General features: G+C 38.5%; 2 protein-coding genes across 5 annotated transcripts; both read left to right on the forward strand.

The window, feature by feature from the left end:
- The first annotated feature begins 519 nt into the window (after positions 1-519).
- On the forward strand, positions 520-2,636 carry LOC149035868 (tachykinin-like peptides receptor 86C). The gene has a single exon (XM_089191554.1). The coding sequence runs from the start codon at positions 520-522 to the stop codon at positions 1,516-1,518; it is 999 nt and encodes a 332-aa protein (XP_089047680.1). The 3' UTR covers positions 1,519-2,636.
- Positions 2,637-4,517: 1,881 nt separating this feature from the next.
- Positions 4,518-15,414, forward strand: LOC149035869 (orexin/Hypocretin receptor type 1-like). Of its 4 annotated transcripts, none has more exons than XM_089191556.1 (2): positions 4,518-4,803; positions 13,445-15,414. In XM_089191556.1, the coding sequence occupies exon 2, from the start codon at positions 13,469-13,471 to the stop codon at positions 14,462-14,464; it is 996 nt and encodes a 331-aa protein (XP_089047682.1). In that variant the 5' UTR covers positions 4,518-4,803; positions 13,445-13,468; the 3' UTR covers positions 14,465-15,414. The 4 variants fall into 4 exon arrangements, with proteins under 4 accessions (XP_089047682.1, XP_089047684.1, XP_089047681.1 ...); XM_089191558.1 differs by lacking the exon at positions 4,518-4,803 and adding an exon at positions 6,321-6,770; XM_089191555.1 differs by lacking the exon at positions 4,518-4,803 and adding an exon at positions 10,158-10,476.
- The last annotated feature ends 1,957 nt before the right edge of the window (positions 15,415-17,371 follow it).

Here is a 17,371-nt window from a genome sequence, read left to right on the forward strand (position 1 = left end):
GGGTTAGACAGTAATTTATTGTACTTTTTCTGTTCTACTTTTTATGCTATTCCCTCAGATATATTTCTACCGGAATTGAGAATTTTCAAAGAAAAGTACAAGAAATAGTTTCCGCTTTTATTCTCTAAGCGAGGAAAAGATGAACTTTTCACCCCCGGAATCTACTCTATTTAAAAAAGTAGATGTAAGTTGCTTCACAAAACCGGACATTTATTTTCCGGAAAGAAAGGCCAGTGTCTGTTCATGGCTCTCTTTTTTCAATTTTGACCCTTGTAATCAACAACAAGGCAATTCGTATGTGAGCTCCTTCGAAATGACGTTTGGCTTCCCTTCTTCCTCGATTCCTAAAACGCATCTAACCGTTGCACAAGGTCTCTAGATAAGAGATAACAATATATAATCAAGTTCAAAGTATTTGTAATTGAAACGATTTTTTAGTTTCAATCTCGCTTCTGAGTCTCATCTCATTTCGATTTCCTTGCTTCCATAACAGACAAAAACATTACATTCAGATTCGCTATGGTAACAGACGAGGCCAAAGTGATTTTGACCGTGATCTACGTGGTAACAATGGTCGTTGCCTTTGCTGGTAACACGCTTCTGATCTACTTCGTGTGGAAGAAACCGGAAGTGCGATCAATGACCAGCTCAATGTTCGTCAACATGGCGGTGGCTGATTTGTTAATTACGCTAGTTGTAATGCCTTTCTCCGTTATTCACCTACACAATGGCGGCAAATGGCTTATAGTTCATGATCTGGCTGGAGAAATAACATGCAGAGGCTTTTACTTTGTTGCAATGGTCACTGCGGCTTCTTCGATACTGTGCCTGGCGTTTATGGCTTACGACAGATACACGGCGATTCTTCACCCTTTCCGCCCCCTTCAATGTATTCGTAAGGCAAAGTACGCTGCACCTATCATCTGGATTCTCTCAATGCTATTAATGTCTATAATTCTTATTATTTCGGATTTTGATCCGTTGGAGGACTTTTGCGGTTTCAACTTTGACATCTTGGGAAAAGAAAGCACCACAGTTCGTGGCGGAATTTTCGTTTACTTGTTTGTAGTCCAATATTTTTTGCCACTAAGTGTCACATCCATCCTGTACGCTAAAACCGCTCACAAATTGTGGTTTCGTCAAGTTCCTGGGAATTATTTGTCACAAAATCAGAGGCAACAGGAAATCGCCAAGAGAAAAGTGGTCAGAATGCTTGTCATCGTTGTCGCTGTATTTGCTGTGTGTTGGCTACCCACGCAATTCTTTCAGCTGTATCAGGTGATCAAAGAAACGCAGCCATTGCCTCCCTTTGCTATGTACCTCTGCTACTGGTTGGGTCATGGCAACAGCGCCATAAACCCATGGTTGTACATCTCCTTGAGCTCAAGGCTCCGCCTGGCGTTTATTGGAATGGTAAAAAAGAAATTCAGTCGTCCAGCCGGAAGAGTGCGTTTGAAGAAGACAGCGGCGACAACTAATCTCCTAACACACGGAACACAGGTGGAGTCTTCTGTATAACATGGAAAAATTGAAATTAAACTCACTACTGCAAATATAAATCTGATAAAAAAGGTATACGAAACTCAGAAAACTTTGGGTGATTAATTTGATAGCTTTAAACCATTCATTGCCTTGTCTTCATTTATCACCCTATTGCAAGTGGCGTACCCATTTCATAATGATGATCAGTGATAAAAATGTCTTAACGCATCAGCTAACGGATATCATCTCTGGTAATAAAATACAATGTTTACTAACTAACGAGGAAAATGCTCAGCAGCCAGCAGGGAGTTTTGCAAATTTATTCACAGAATTGAAGTCTTCAACACGCAGCCATTAGAGTCAACAATTTTCTCCATTTGCATGGCATAATTATTTTTTGCAGTAAGGGTACACACCATTTAACTGTTTCAAACTCATCGGAGAAACTTAGCGTAAATAAATTGAGATTAAAGTGTAAACTGAAGTAGGGAACGATCTCACGTGATATTAAGGTCAAGTGAATGTGAATAAAAATGTGGGAAGTAATATCTCTTATTCTCACTTTGAAGGAATTTTGTTTTTGAGGTCACAACCTTACGGGATGATAAGTTGAGGATTTCCGAGTAACTGCACATTGCAACATCATCCAGTGTGGTAAAAAGTAACTTTCACCTCAAACATGAGAGTAGTTTGGTTTTGTAGTCTCGTTTGGGATGGGCTTGTACATACAAATCGCAAATAATCTCTAGGTTTGATGTTAGCTCATGACAATAAACACCTTCCCACAAAAGGTTAAGTTAAACTAAAATTGTTATAAGGGAGCATGATACTGGAGCTATTTTATCAGTAGGCGGGTCCTGCAACGTTGTCTTACTGGCCGTTGAAGACATGTCATGTTGTTCTATTATCTCGATAACGATCTTTGGATGATTATCGTCAGTGCTTAAGACGCGGCTATGGAGTTGGCTCGCAATTACTTCGTAAGATGCAGCCGGCTCATTCCTCCTTATTTATTCCAGTTTTGCAAAGTCTCCTTTCTTAACTTCTGTGATATTATTTACTGCCCAGTCCAGGCATCCATCACTTTCCTGCTCCCACAACTCCAGTGGCTTTTCGATTTTTGTTTTAATTACATTTATCGTTTACACCGTGTATATACAGTTCTGTGTGTTTATCTTAAATGTAGCGCTCATAACGAAAATCCGTCATAGGAAACTTTCGCTATCTTATATTTACCAAATTTGTAGTAAATGTTTCATGTTATGAAAGAGATTACAGCCTTGATTCTTTCCGGACAGCTTCCTGTTCAGGTGATAAAAAGGCATTTTCATTCTTAGTTTCTGTTTTGTCTGTGGCTAAACTTAATATGATAAGACTGTTATTACTGAGTAAATAATCAGTAATGGGAACAACCGTGGCCCCTAAAATCTTATGACGAAGTGTTGTATTTGGGCAGGCAACAGGTATAGCTTGTTAACCAATCAGATTCCAGCAGGACAAACCCTATTCAATGTTAAGTATCAGCCGGGAATATAAAGAGGCTCAAATTAAGGCAGAATCTGCACCTCTTCCAGTCGATAACTGATTAACGATAGAAAAAGAAACACTCCGTTCCTTTCATCAGTTCCCAACTGCGAACTCTCTGGGGAAAGTGGCAGGGGAATCTCCAAGTTGCCCGTCTGGACTTTGAAATAATAACGTAACCTCAGAATTGTGATGATAGGTTTTTCGCACTAACTGGACTTTTGCGGGGAACGCAACAACAACGGGGGAAAATAGCTCGGTAGAGACCACTTGCAGCGGGAACGGAAACTCGGGACGGTTTCCTGGTACACAGAGACCTGCTTCAAGCGAACTTGCTTCGGACGTCAAGGATTAGTGGGCGTTAGGTTCCAAAGTAACTTTATTTTAGTTCATATCGACAACCGACATGACCTCTGGCGTAATCAACTTCGTTATCGCCACACAATCGCAACGGTTATCTCCACGCAGTCGTCTAAGTAAACCAAAAAGCTTTACCAGGTACTTCCTGTGGCACTATCAAGCGCGTGGTTCTATTGTTCTCTCAATTTACAATATTTGAATAATATCACAAAAGAAGAAGAAAATGTGTCTTTGAAGTTATCGATTCTAACAAAGAGAACGGAGATTGAACTTACTCACGGCTTCAAAATTAAAAATATATATCTTAGCGAGTGAAAATGAGAAGTGAATTTAAATCTCTGCTTATCTATGCGATGTTGGTGTTAAGTTTGAACAAGCGGCAACAGAAAAATTATCGAATGAAAGGAACTAATTTACGGACGTAGAAGTTCAGCTGGCAACTTCTCTGAGAAGTCATTTACCAGAAAAGGTCGTTACAAGGAATGTTTATTTAACAATGTCCACTAAGGATATGATCATAAAAGGCGACCGATGTTTAGGTACACAAAAGCGGCGAAAACAATGCGATATGTAGATGTTGGTAGTTGAGAGAACCAACTGTTGGCTTTTATCTTTTTTAAAACATTGCATTTAAAGAAACTCGGATAAATTGAGAACGGGTAAAATATTGAAAAAGTTATGAATATCCTCCAAACTAACACACAGAAAAATCACTTGATTTTCCCGTAACACCATTTGAGGCAGCAGAAGTTTCCATATGGCACGTTCACCCAAAGTGTGAGCGAAAGATATAATCCAATGTTCAACAATTATTGTCAATATGTGTTTTGGCGTTCTACTTAACAAAATATTCATTTAGTTTGGGTTTCCTTATTTCTTGTTCATACCAGGAAAGCGTTATCCATCTAAAATGGAAATTTTAGGGAAATATCATGCTTCAATTTTTTTATAAGGAAGAGACCTTTTATCTTTGTATTATGTGATCAGCACCTGTCATGTTCTGCTTGCAGTTATTTCTTGTTTACGCTAGGAAAGTGATATCTATCTAAATTTCAAATTCTAGGGTATGTTTTACTTTAATTTTTTTTCAAGAAAGGACGTGTCATTATTCTATCTTTGTGATGAACACCTGTCATATTCTGCTTGCAATCATTTACAACCCTGAATCAGGTGCAGTCTCCAGAATCACGTTTGAATGTAGACTGGTGATGACTTCCTAAATGAAACTTGTAAAATAACCATCGAAGGCTATCTTAGGTTAAAAATGTGAAATATGTCTACGGGTTAGCTGGGAACATAAAAAAGCTGAAATTATTGCCGAATGTGCACCTCTTTCGGTGGATAACTGACTGACGACAGAAAAAGAAACACTCAGTTCCCTTTCTCAGTTCCCAACTGCGAACTCTCTGGGTAAAGTGGCAGGGGAATCTCCAACCTGTAAGTCTGGACTTTGAGATAATAACGTAACGTCAGAAGACTAGCGTTCTTCTAGTTTACTGTTATGTTTAGATCTAGATTTGATGCGCCATAAAGTACTGCATCATTACCTAAAAATAACGACTTGGTCATGGTCTCCATTTAGGGCAGCAGGAGTTACCTTATGTCAGACACGTTCACCCAGACTGTAGGCGAAAGATATAATCCAATAATCAACACTCATTGTCAGTAAGTGTTTTGGCGTTCGACTTAACAAAATATTCATTTAGTTTGGGTTTCCTTATTTCTTGTTCATACCAGGAAAGCGTTATCCATCTAAGATGGAAATTTTAGGGAAATGTCATGCTTCAATTTTTTTATAAGGAAGAGACCTTTTATCTTTGTGTTTTGTGATCAGCACCTGTCATGTTCTGCTTGCATTTAAATACTACCCTGAATCAAGTGTAGTTTTCAAAATCACACTTTAATTCTAATCTGGAAATGTCTTTCTTAATGGAACTTGTAAAATAACCATCGAAGGCTATCTTAACGAAATTTTCGAAAAATGGTTCTCTGTATTTGGGATTTATTTGGCAAGGAATTGGGAATGTAAGATCTGCGACTGGAAATATTAAATATGAATGAGGAAAGAAGGTATGGGAGTTTCGTCAGTTGGGTTCGAAAAGACAGATCGGAAAAGCTACATAAGACACCCACTGTAACCCGCTGTGACAACAAATTAACCATGTAAACATATTTTCCAAAACTCTGATCACAAAAAAGTCTTAACGAAAACCGTGTTACCACGCAATACATACGAAATAAAAAATGATAATAATTTGAACATTTTTCAGCTATTTTGAAAACTGATAAGTCTTCAGAAAATGCCCATACTGATAAATATTTAGAAAATATCTATAGTGATGGCGAAGGTATTCTGCACGCAAAAATAGCAGCATAGAAAAAAGTAAACATATTTTCAGTAATTTGTATAACAAAACGAGGGTACGGTATGCTACCACGCAATCATAACAATATAGGAAGAAAGATTAAAAAATGAAATTACCAAGATTGACGTAATTTGAAGTTGAAACTGTAAAAATTTGAAAGAAAGGTGTCATCAAGGTGTTTTGGTTGAATTTTACACAGCGATCACCATGCTTGAATCCTCACGTGTCGTGGATTCACTGGACGGCCTCTCTCTTTGAAGTAAGAAACATTTAAAAGTGCAAGCGAAATTAAAAACAGGTTTGTGCAAACATTATGGGTGGAAGACATATTTGATATTCGTAATTTTCACCTATTTATTTAGGATCGTATGTGTGTGATAATTATAACTATCCTGTCAATATTGCCTCATCAGCGCATCGAAAGTGTCTTGAATCAGGAGATTGTTTAAGGCAGAAGATATTTTAATCTAGAAATATTTACTTTACTTTCTCAAGATATTACTTTTGGTCATTTTTCATCACTTGCCGTTAGATGACAAACCAGGTTTTAAGAGAAGAGGAGGACAGGATTGGTTTCGTTCTGTATACAGTCGACTTTTCACTCTTTTAATTACGCTTGAAAAAAAACAAACGGAAAAAACCTGAAGAACTAAGGTTCGAGTCCTCACCTGGTTGTAATATTATAATATTTCCTTTACTCCGCCTTCGTGAAAAATGGCTTAAATCTTTTTCCAAATGGCAAAAACGTTTTTGACTGATTTATGCGTCCAATGCAGATGTTATCAGACGTTATAATTTGTATATCTTGGGAAAAGAGGAAAGAAATTTGTTGATGGCCAGTGCCGACAACAGCAATTCGTAATTTCAAGTTTTCCACATCTTCGTGGATGAGACGAAAGTGGTAAGAACTGAAACGTGCCACACAAAGCACAGCCCAGTGTGACATATGAGTTATTACTGAAGAGACCCACGGCAACAATTATTTGTTTAAATATTTATAATCGGGACGCCAACGAGAAGTCTGTCCTCCAATTGAACGTAAGTAAGAACTCATCAAAATGATGTGTGATTTATCTTGTTATACAAAGCTATGGTGGAGTATAGCAAGTGTTTATCAGGCGTATAACTTAACAGAAAAAGCATTCAGACATAGAAATCTTTCTCGAATTTTTGCTTCCCATTGTACTTATGCCCTCTAGGAAAAGATCGCTGGTCGAATTGCGGCTCTATGCTTTTTCTTTGTTCTGAAAAACCAGAAGAGTCGTCATTACGGACATGAATTCTTCGATGATTGTTTTTCCGAACCGATGTTCATCAGAGTTGTAATTCCTTTAGGGTTCTTTAATCCTCTTAATGTAGCTGAGTTAAAAATTGATTACGTAGGTATCGACGCTCTTTGATCGTCGCTTGATACAAGCGCTTTAATTTTCCTTCGCACGGTTCAACCGTATCAGTTGCTCTATAGACTTAATTAAGACTGTGCACATTAATTGACTATTCCTCGTTCTTTCATCCACTGCTAAGCTAACCGAGCCACCACATATATAGGCCTAAGACTAAACACGCACATCCATTATTCCTCGTTCTTTCATCTTCTGCCGAGTCAAAGGAGCCACTAGTAAAACCACCAAAGACTTGTCGCGTATGTTCATTATTCCTCGTTATTTCATCCACTGCCGAGCCAAACGAGCCTGTTGATACAGTCGACTCCCCGTTATTGCGGACAACTTCGGGAGGAAATTTTGTGTCCGTAGTGGTGAGAGTCCGTAAGATTGGCCCTGTATTGTATAGATGCTCCCATTTACTTGAGCGGCGCTGGTAGATTATGTGGTGTGGTGATAGCGTAAGTGACAGCTTTGAACCAGTGTGTTCGTCATCGAACCATCCTTTCTACTTCTCAAACCAAGGAGCACACCAGTCAAACCAGTTCGTTTTTTTAACTGATCGAAGAAAGACTCCACTCAGCTCACTTGCTATTGTCAAAAATTAAGCTTTGCCTAAGAGTGGACGTGATTGTTTGTGTTTGGTCAAAGCTAGAACAAAAGTCTGGAGTTCAATTCACTAGGATCCGTCTCTTTTACCAGTTACTTTGTTCTGTATTTCATTTGTCATATTACGACTTCCGTTAATCCACTTGATAGTAGATACCGTTGACGATAAGGTTGCAAATTGATGCCAATGTTGTTTTCAGCTTTCGGCTTATTTATGATTGAAGCTGTTTACAAAGTCGCGTAGAGGCGTAAAAGCTAACCCCAACAGAGAAGCTCGATGACAATGCAAGTAAAAATGATGTTCAAGAAACGGAGTATAAGATCGGTCGAAGACATTTAAAAAATTTAAAAAATTTTGGCACGTTCCCACAAGCAGTAAATTGATATCTTGCAATGATTTAATGTTGCTATTTTTTATCAATTATTACTTGTCAAACATATCGGCCGAATTCTCGTTTTTTCTTTTCTTTTTTTTTAAATGTTATTTGAGGCATGACCATGGTTAAACTTAAAAGACCGTAACTTCCCGCGTGAGCACAACTCGGTGTCTTCAAATTCCTATATCAAGTTGTGTCTGGATTTTGATTTGTAATGCAGTGATTCCCAGAAGGAAAGTTATTTTCATCCTGTCATTTAATATTATGATATTTTCTTGGTCCCGCCTTCGTGAAAATGGCTTAAATTTTAATCCAAATGAAACGCTTTTGACTGATATAAGCGTGCAATGCAGATGTTATCAGCCGTTATTATTTGTATATCTTGGGAAAAGAAGATATAAATTTGTTGATGGTCAGTGCCAACAACAGCTATTCGTAATTTCAAGTTTTCCACATCTTCGTGGATGAGACGAAAGTGGTAAGAACAAAAACGTGCCACACAAAGCACAGTCCAGTGTGACACTGATGTGAGTTATTACTGAAGTGACCCACGGCAATACTTATTTGCTTAAATACTGATAATCGTGACGCCAACGAGAAGTCTATCCTCCAATTGAACATAAGTAAGAACTCATCAAAATAAGTGTGATTCATCTTGTTATATAAAGCTATGGTGGAGTATAGCAAGTGTTTATCAGGCGTATAACTTAACAGAAAAAGCATTCAGACATAGAAGTCTTTCTCGAATTTTTGCTTCCCATTGTACTTATGCCCTCTAGGAAAAGATCGCTGGTCGAATTGCGGCTCTATGCTTTTTCTTTGTTCTGAAAAACCAGAAGAGTCGTCATTAGGGACATAAATGCGATGTTTGTTTTTCCAATCCGATGTTCATCAGAATTGTAATCCTTTTAAGGTCTTTCAACCCTCCAATGTAGGTGAGTTAAAAATTGATCACGGTAATTATAAAACCTTGTTTTGATCCATGATACCAAAATAGTGATGTGAAATCAAATTTTATTCGTTCCATCAATTAGCAACAACTTTAATTACATTTGTTGAGATTAAGAAGGCTGTTTAAGAAATTCCTTCCCGCAAGATTGGCCAACGATCATCTCGCTAGCGCAGAGAGGCGGCCTTTTTACAGTTTGTGACGATAAGGTTTTCGCGCCCTAAACTGGACTTCGCGGGAAACGTACAAAACGGGGGAAAATTAACTCGGTAGAGACCACTCGGCTTACAAGAACGGAAACTCGTCACGATTTCCTGGCACCCGGAGATCTACTTCGAACGAGCTTATACAGACGTCAAGGATGAGACAGCGTTTTGGTTCCAAAGCAGACTTTATTCGTAAAGCACTCTGACATACATCATGCCAGAGTGAAAACTAAACTAGTAATCCGCACGCCGTCGTCTGTGTAATCGGCACGCCGTCGTGTATGTAATCGAAAAAGCTTTACAATGTATTTACTTAAATTTGAACTGGTGTGAAGTTCCATTGTTCTCCTAATCTACCATATTTGAACAGAATAACAAAGAAGCAGAAAAGGTCTCTTTGAATTAAACAATTTCTTCTTAAATATTCCGTCTGTTTATACGACGAAAAGACTCTCAAAATTAAAAGGACGGATACAATAAACTCTAGACCATTAAAAATAGGGAACTTAGGTGAAAACACACAGCTCTGATATAGAAAATATACCCATCTCAAATACAGTAGCGCAGCTTAGGAAATAAAAGTGGAAAAGTAATTAAAAGTTTCAGCTTATCTATGCAAAGTTGGTGTGGAAACTGTCGTATGAAAGAAAATTAAAGTTACGAGTATAAACTCAGCTGCTAACTACTATGAAAACCAATTTTTTCAGAAAGACCATTAACACTCATATTTACCTAAAATTTCACTAATAATGATGAACCAAAGTACCGACGTGCAGGTGCATAATGGTAGCGAAAACAAAGCAAAAATCTCTTAGTTTACTGCTCAAAAACTACGGTGGTTTTTTTATATTTATTTGTTTTTTTTTTTAGATTTATTAGAATGAAAGAACTTGAATGAGCTCGAATAAATTGGAAATGGTTAAATGTGAAAAGTTTACGTATAAATATGTTCCAAACAAACACGCGGAAAAATCAGTAAATTTTCCCGTAACAAGTTGTTAATTTCACTTGAGCTAAAAATATCTTCTCAAGCGTTGTCTCGTTTCCTATCAGATCCATCGCATCACATATAAATTACAGATGCCCGTCAAGAGTCTGAAATGTAATCTTAAAATCAGAATTCTTTCTCGGATGAGTTATAAGTCGGGACTAAATTATGAATGATCTTTGCTACGATCGACGGTGGACTGTTGTTGGTTGTCTATTGTCAACAGAATCTTGGTAGGTCACCACCTATTATTTTCAATGAATTTCTTTTTTAAGTCTCCTAAAGCTCCTGTTAGTCGTCTCAGCTAACGACCAAACGGTTAGAGATCGCAGCCCTGTGCATGGTTTGCGCGGTTTTGTCTGTTTTCGTGAGAGTCGTTTTGTTACCTGTGCTGATAAACCTGTGTCATTTCAACGTCGCACGGCCACATCTTATGCTATTTTAGACCAATTTTTTGTGTCTCTACCATGGCTAGAAGCCCCTCCAGTTTCGTCTTTCATAGCACAGTAAGCCCAAAATCCGCGACTCAGAGCAGCCCCTTTGACACAACTTCCGCTACCTTGCCAATGAACTAACATTACAGTTACAGGGGTATCCAGCGCGAACCTCCAACTTAACATGTACAAAGATCGCGAGGGGGCTTTTAGGTCAGTTTTATTATCATCTACGTAGGTATCGTCGCTTGATACAAGCGCTTTTCCTTCGCACGATGAACCGTACCTATACATGTGTCTTTCTCATTTCCGGATTGCTCAGCCATCATGTCACATGAGATAAGCATCATTTCATTTATCAAGCTCCGGTATCACTCAGTATTTCAAAACTTAAACCTCTCCCCATCTGTGCTCATTTTTGCTAGCATTTTAAACTGAATAATTTCGTTGATGATAGTTGAAATATAGTTTAGTTTCTCAGCCGGATTTTCTTGTTATTGAGGTCTACTATTATTACTATTATTCTATCTTTGTGATGAACACCTGTCATATTCTGCTTGCAATCATTTACAACCCTGAATCAGGTGCAGTCTCCGGAATCACGTTTGAATGTAAACTGGTAATGACTTCCTAAATGAAACTTGTAAAATAACCATCGAAGGCTATTTTAGGTTAAAAATGTGAAATATGTCTACGGGTCAGCTGGGAACATAAAGAAGCTGAAATTACTCCGGTAACTCCGGTATCACTCAGTATTTCAAAACTTAAACCTCTCCCCATCTGTGCTCATTTTTGCTAGCATTTTAAACTGAATAATGTCACTGATGATAGTTGAAATATAGTTTAGTTTCTCAGCCGGATTTTCTTGTTATTGAGGTCTACTTCCTAGATTAGCTCGATACCACAATGATTCCTCAATCATACAAATGCTACATTCTACATTCTTCCGCTCTAACTACGGAGACTTGCAATATTTCGCCTTGGTTAAGCTGAGCTAGTACCTATGTTCCAAGCTTATTCCAACACTCATTCAGCCATACGAGTATTAGCGATGAAGGCATAAACTGGTGCAATATCTTGTTTGAATTTGATGTTTTCTTGTTAGATAGATTATTATGTTAATTTGTAATTTGCATCCTGAGCGAAAGAGTGCTTCGTTCTCGCCAAGTTTTCTCTTTTGTGTCGGAGTAAAAAGCAGAGAAACTTTCCTTTCGTTTTTGTCTTCAAAAAAGCTGAGGATAAATAATTGGGTGGTCCTAGCCGTTCGGTGTCAAATTATTTCGCAGATGCTGATTTTAAAGATAATTTTTCAAAAAAGCATTTCTTATACTCATTGTATAGCGCCGCGCAAAAAAATTTTATTCTGGCTGCTTCTTTTGATATCAGCGCGACATGATCTTAACAAAAGCTGAAAATAGAGGCTGTATTCCTAAACTTAAATATTTAGGAAATGTAAAGCTACAAAGCGCCGCGTCAAAGCGCCGCGTCAAAGCGCTTTAAACAACCGCTTTTTATCGAACGACAAAATCGACAAATCGATGTCGGATTTCCAAAATATGGCGCAAAGAAAATTTTATATGAATTTATAGTTTTGGTTCTGACTAAAAGGTAATTCATCGTCCGCTATTTCAGCATGACAGCGCGCATTCCAGAACCGACTCATTATGGACCTGGCAAAAATACGTGGGATCATTTGCATGCAATTAAACTATAATAGGAGGGCTATGAGGTAAAAATAAAATTGACCTGAAGGCGACGGTTCCACAACAGAATTTTGACATTAAAGTGATCTGAAATGAGACGTTTGCTTTCCTATGATTATGGAGGCTATGAAAACGCGGGGAAGAGAAGCAAATTTATGAGGAATTTGTGAGAAAGTGCAAAATCTCCTTTTTGAGTTAATCTTGAATTTCCGCACGTAAAGAGGGTTTCCTTCTTGTTTGTTTTTTAACTCGAGTTTATGAATTAAAATCACCGAGGAGATCCAAAACAAAAATTGGTTTAATTTATAGGAATGGACTGTAAATGACATGACATGTCCTGATGCGATGGTAAATGAATAATTATCCCCATGTTAAATAAGTTATGGGTAACATTCATAAAAAAAACGATGCCTCTATTTAACCTAACACACATCGACCATGTAAGGCTTGCTTCGAAGCCAAATGGCTCCTTAACCTCTTGATTGAGCTCTAATTAGTTTTTTATGTGACTTTCAAAGCGGAAGACGCACGCTGGTGTTGTATTTGCTTTGACAATTAATGTGAGGCATGTTGGATTTGAGATCCATTTGAGAACTCCCGCATGCAGACATTTACGTCTGATATTCCTATCCGGCTGTCAAAAAGAGATGCAATCGAGACCTGCATTAATATTCATAGAAAATCATTTTGAAACGGTTAAAAAAGGGAAGTGATCAGGACTGAGCTTAGTAGTTCATCAGGGTTCATCAGTCTCGAGCCACTGAACTCTCAAACCGTTGGACTGGGGAAGCAACCATATCGATCTCCAAAGGTATACCGTGTTTCTTATTTTAGATCAACCTGAAAAAACGCTTGGATCAGTGCGGTTGAAATGTCATCGACTCAACCAAAGTGAAATTAGTTTTAAAATAAAACAGTACAAAATTATTTGTTTCCTTTGAATTCACAGTTGATTCCTCTCACAACACCTCAGGTTGGTATCGAATAAGATTTAAGGAGACTATGAGGGTATGCTTTACTGATGACTTATTCAGTAATAACAGTTTTATCCTATTAAACTTTAGCAACAGAAAAAACAGGAACTAAAGATGAAAACAGAAATCGAGTGGATCATCGCAGTTCTTTACGCCATCACGATGCTCGTGGCGTTTACAGGAAATGGCTTTCTCATCTACATCGTGTGGAAGAAACCCGAAGTCAGATCACTAACAAGCTTCATGTTTGTCAACATGGCCATCGCCGATTTGCTGGTAACGTTGATTGTGATGCCCTGGTCGATTTCCATGATATATACCGACGGATTGTGGATGATCCCGGGAGTATTTGGAAAAGTCATGTGCAAAGGTGTTGTATACACTGCCTATGTCACTATAACAGCATCTGTCCTCTGCCTGACATTCATGGCGATCGACAGGTACTATGCCATCGTTCATCCCCTCCGCCGCCATCTTTGGTTTCGAAAGCCTAAACTAACCGTTCCATTTATTTGGATCGGGTCACTGGTCTCCATGTCCATTTTCCCTGTTGTTCAAAACGTGGAAGACCACAACTCCCAATGCATGCTATCTGTTTACAACTTGGGTAATGCAGATAGGGCTCTTCGAGGGATATACCTCCTCCTTTTCTTCGTCAACTATCTCATCCCCTTGGGCGTTATTTCTTTCCTGTATACCATCACCGCATGGAATTTATGGTTTCATGTTGCACCTGGAGTGAAATATTTGAAAGGAAACCGAGCGCAACGCGAAACCTCCAAGAGAAGAGTGGTTCGGATGCTCATTATTGTTACCTGTGCCTTTGCCCTTTGTTGGCTCCCACCACAAGTGGTCCACATAACGGAAGTCATTCCCGCATCAAAGTTTGAGCTACAGCCGATTGTCAACTTTGTGTGTTTCTGGTTTGGACATGCCAACAGTGCCGTTAACCCATGGCTGTACATTTTTCTGAGTACCAAGATAAATACGGCATTTACCAGTATTGTTCGCAGAAAAAGGAGCCATTTGCCCTCAAGTCTCACCATCGAAACATTAGATGCCGTCCTACCACCTGAATATGAAGCAATCCAGAAAGAATCAAGAATATGATCTCTATTAAAACATGAAACTTTTATTACCAATTTGGTACCTTTAAGATAGAAACTTGTTTAAAACGGATTTGCGTATTACTAATAAGATAACATAATACAAACGCCTATAAATTCTCCAAGCTAACATCACAAGACCAGTATGGCAGACAGTTAGGAGAATTACTTTTGAGATCTTGGGAGTGAAAGGGTTGAAGCAAAAGAAATAATACTTATGGAATATAAATCGTCTCATTTCGTTTGAAGTGGAGCGAGCTAACCACTTGGCCGCCCAATCTCCCTTAAGGTGGCAATATTTTTTTTAAAATTTGTTCTTGAGTACAAGCTTGCGCAAAAAAACTGACCATGAAAAAGAAAAGAAAAGGAAAGAGAAAATGAAGCTAATATTAAGAGGCTTGCACATCTCAGAGGAAACACATTAGGAAGGCTCAGCGCCCAAATTTTGCTTTGTTCGTCTCTGGTTTTTGCTATGCTGTTGTTTTTGAACTGAATTTTGACAGCAACTGATCGTCGGAAATAGAGTTTAAATTTCAGAGTTATCCAGCAAATCTTTCAATTTCAATATTATTGAGAAGATAGTCGTCGTCAAACGAGGTATTTGACAATCATTGCCGGCCAATTAGCTGATCAGCGCGCGCGAAAAGCGCAATTCACCTGTGCGCTATATACTAATTTGGTTTATTTATTCATAATTTTCGCATCGATACTAACAAATCGTTCCTCACAGTTTTCTTTAATTCTGTAGCATACAATGATAGTTTCAGCTGAAATCCAAGTAAGAGCTCTGTGTAATGGGGCGTTAATTTTGTTCTTTAAGGTTCAAGTGTCATTGGGACAAAGTGGGGATAATATGAAATCAAAGGGCTCTTGGAGCCAGCTCATACATATTATGGCTTAAGTTTGTATTGATTTCTTGGACTTGTTGAATATAGAGAAAATTGACTTTGGTTTTGGGCAGTTTTGTAATAAGAAAACTTGTCCTTTCGTCGTGATGAAAATTGGAAAAAAGGTTGTGCGGGCCGGATGTGGGCTGGGCAGAGGTCATTAGGTAGACAGTGTCCTTTTCGTTGGTGTGTGTGTTTGTAGGACAAAGGGTGGGCTGGGTGGACATAATCAGGCATCAAATGTTGCTCTGGCAGCAAAATATTAGTAATGCTCATCTATCACGATCATTTGCACTATTGTGAAATATTCCTAGCCCGTTTCTTGATATCTTTTTTTTTTTTTAACAAAGCGGCCATTACTTTTGGTTCTTACCAAAGCAGCCACAATCGTTCCGTCTAGTCTGATTTTCACATAACAATATTTGCTTAGTCACCAAACAGACAAGAGATAAAACCACCAGAAAAGTAAACAAATGGGCAGTCACGAAAGCATGCGCAACGCTGCGCTTTTCCCTATTAGAATTCGCCGGTTCATCATGTAAGCTAGTAACAATATAAGGCACATATGTGAAAATCAGAGTGTGTATACCCTTGAACGTTGATAATATATCAAGTCGAAGGAACAGTCTTGGTCTTGGTCCGCATTTTTGTCAACAAAATGAACACATTTCGGTTGAAAAGATGAAACGAACGGACCACGTGCAAAGCTGTCAATTGTTTCTCGAATTTTGCGTGTGTTAAATATTCAATAGTGACATCTCATTTACACTTATATTTACATCTACTTTAATTAACTTGGTAAATTCTGTGCAGACATCACACCAACCAACTCGCACGCAAAGTGAGAAGACTACATGATGGCTTGAAATTGTATTAAGAACGATTGTGATCAAGACGCGGGCAAGGAATATTCCACAACTGTGCAAATAATTGTGAAAGATGATCGCGGAAAGCGATTGCGTGACGCTCGGTAAGTTGCAAGATGACATGTTATCACGTGCCAGACGAAAAAACAGTATAAATTCTCAGTCTGTAATTTGTGCCCAGTCTGCAGTCTGTAGTCTGCACTTTGCATCCGGTCTGCAGCCTGCATTCTACAGTCTGCATTTTGTACTGACCGGATTGGTGTTGCTGTTTTTGTTCGAGCGAGCCTCAAGTCCAGACCGAAATATTGAAGCTCCAAAAATAAATTTTAAACTATCTTGGCCGCTGTGATTGATTTGTGAGCTGTATGTCGAAGAGCTCCCGTGGACAAGCACAATGATAGAGCAATGATTACTTTATACTAACTGAAGACGAATACAAATGCACGGCTTACCAATATGACTACCCCTGATGCTATTTTGCGTGGTCACAGCGTGTGTTGAAATGAACCCGCTACGGGTGTGAACATTTCGGCTTCTCGATTCAAGTTGCATTTTAGAAGTTCGGAAATGCGATTTGAGGTTATTATTTTTATTAACCCATAAAAACGTTTTATTTCTTGCCACGTGAGTTTCTGAGCTCATCGAAATTGATTTTGACTTTCATTAAGTGGGGAGGGGTAGCATGCGAGACTACTTCCGTTTACAGTCCGCAATGCAACTTCCGTCTACGGAATACAACTTCCGTCAACATCTGCTTCACCACAATACCTCATTCTTTGCTTTCAGCATGAATGAGCGAAAAATGAGAAAAATCTAACCAAAATCATTCTAAAAGAATTTCTAGGAAGAGTGCTAGAAACACGCTTATTTAGGGCCTAACTAATGAAATTGCAGCAAAGAAAACAATGAGAAAGCCGGATTTTTACCCACATGGCTTGAAATATTGTTTACGTCCCAAAATCACGCAACGCTTCTGACAGTTATCACAGAAGGTAAATAATCGCGCAAGAGTGTCACGCCAGTACCAGAAAAGGTGTCCCGCAAGGGGTGTTACGCATCACATTGTGTATATTCTAAAAAAATTCCGGGTTTTACAATTTGGGTCGTGAGCTGAAGTCCGAGTGACCTATGTGTGGGCCCCAAGTAAAACGATTTTGC

This window comes from Pocillopora damicornis, chromosome 13, assembly GCF_964200805.1.
Source record: "Pocillopora damicornis chromosome 13, jaPocDami1.2, whole genome shotgun sequence".
NCBI classification, from domain to species: Eukaryota; Metazoa; Cnidaria; class Anthozoa; order Scleractinia; family Pocilloporidae; genus Pocillopora; species Pocillopora damicornis.

Excerpts from the sequence above, each read along its gene's own strand:
- LOC149035869 (XM_089191556.1), top strand. The coding sequence starts at position 13,469 with ATGAAAACAGAAATCGAGTGGATCATCGCAGTTCTTTACGCCATCACG.
- LOC149035868 (XM_089191554.1), top strand. The coding sequence starts at position 520 with ATGGTAACAGACGAGGCCAAAGTGATTTTGACCGTGATCTACGTGGTA.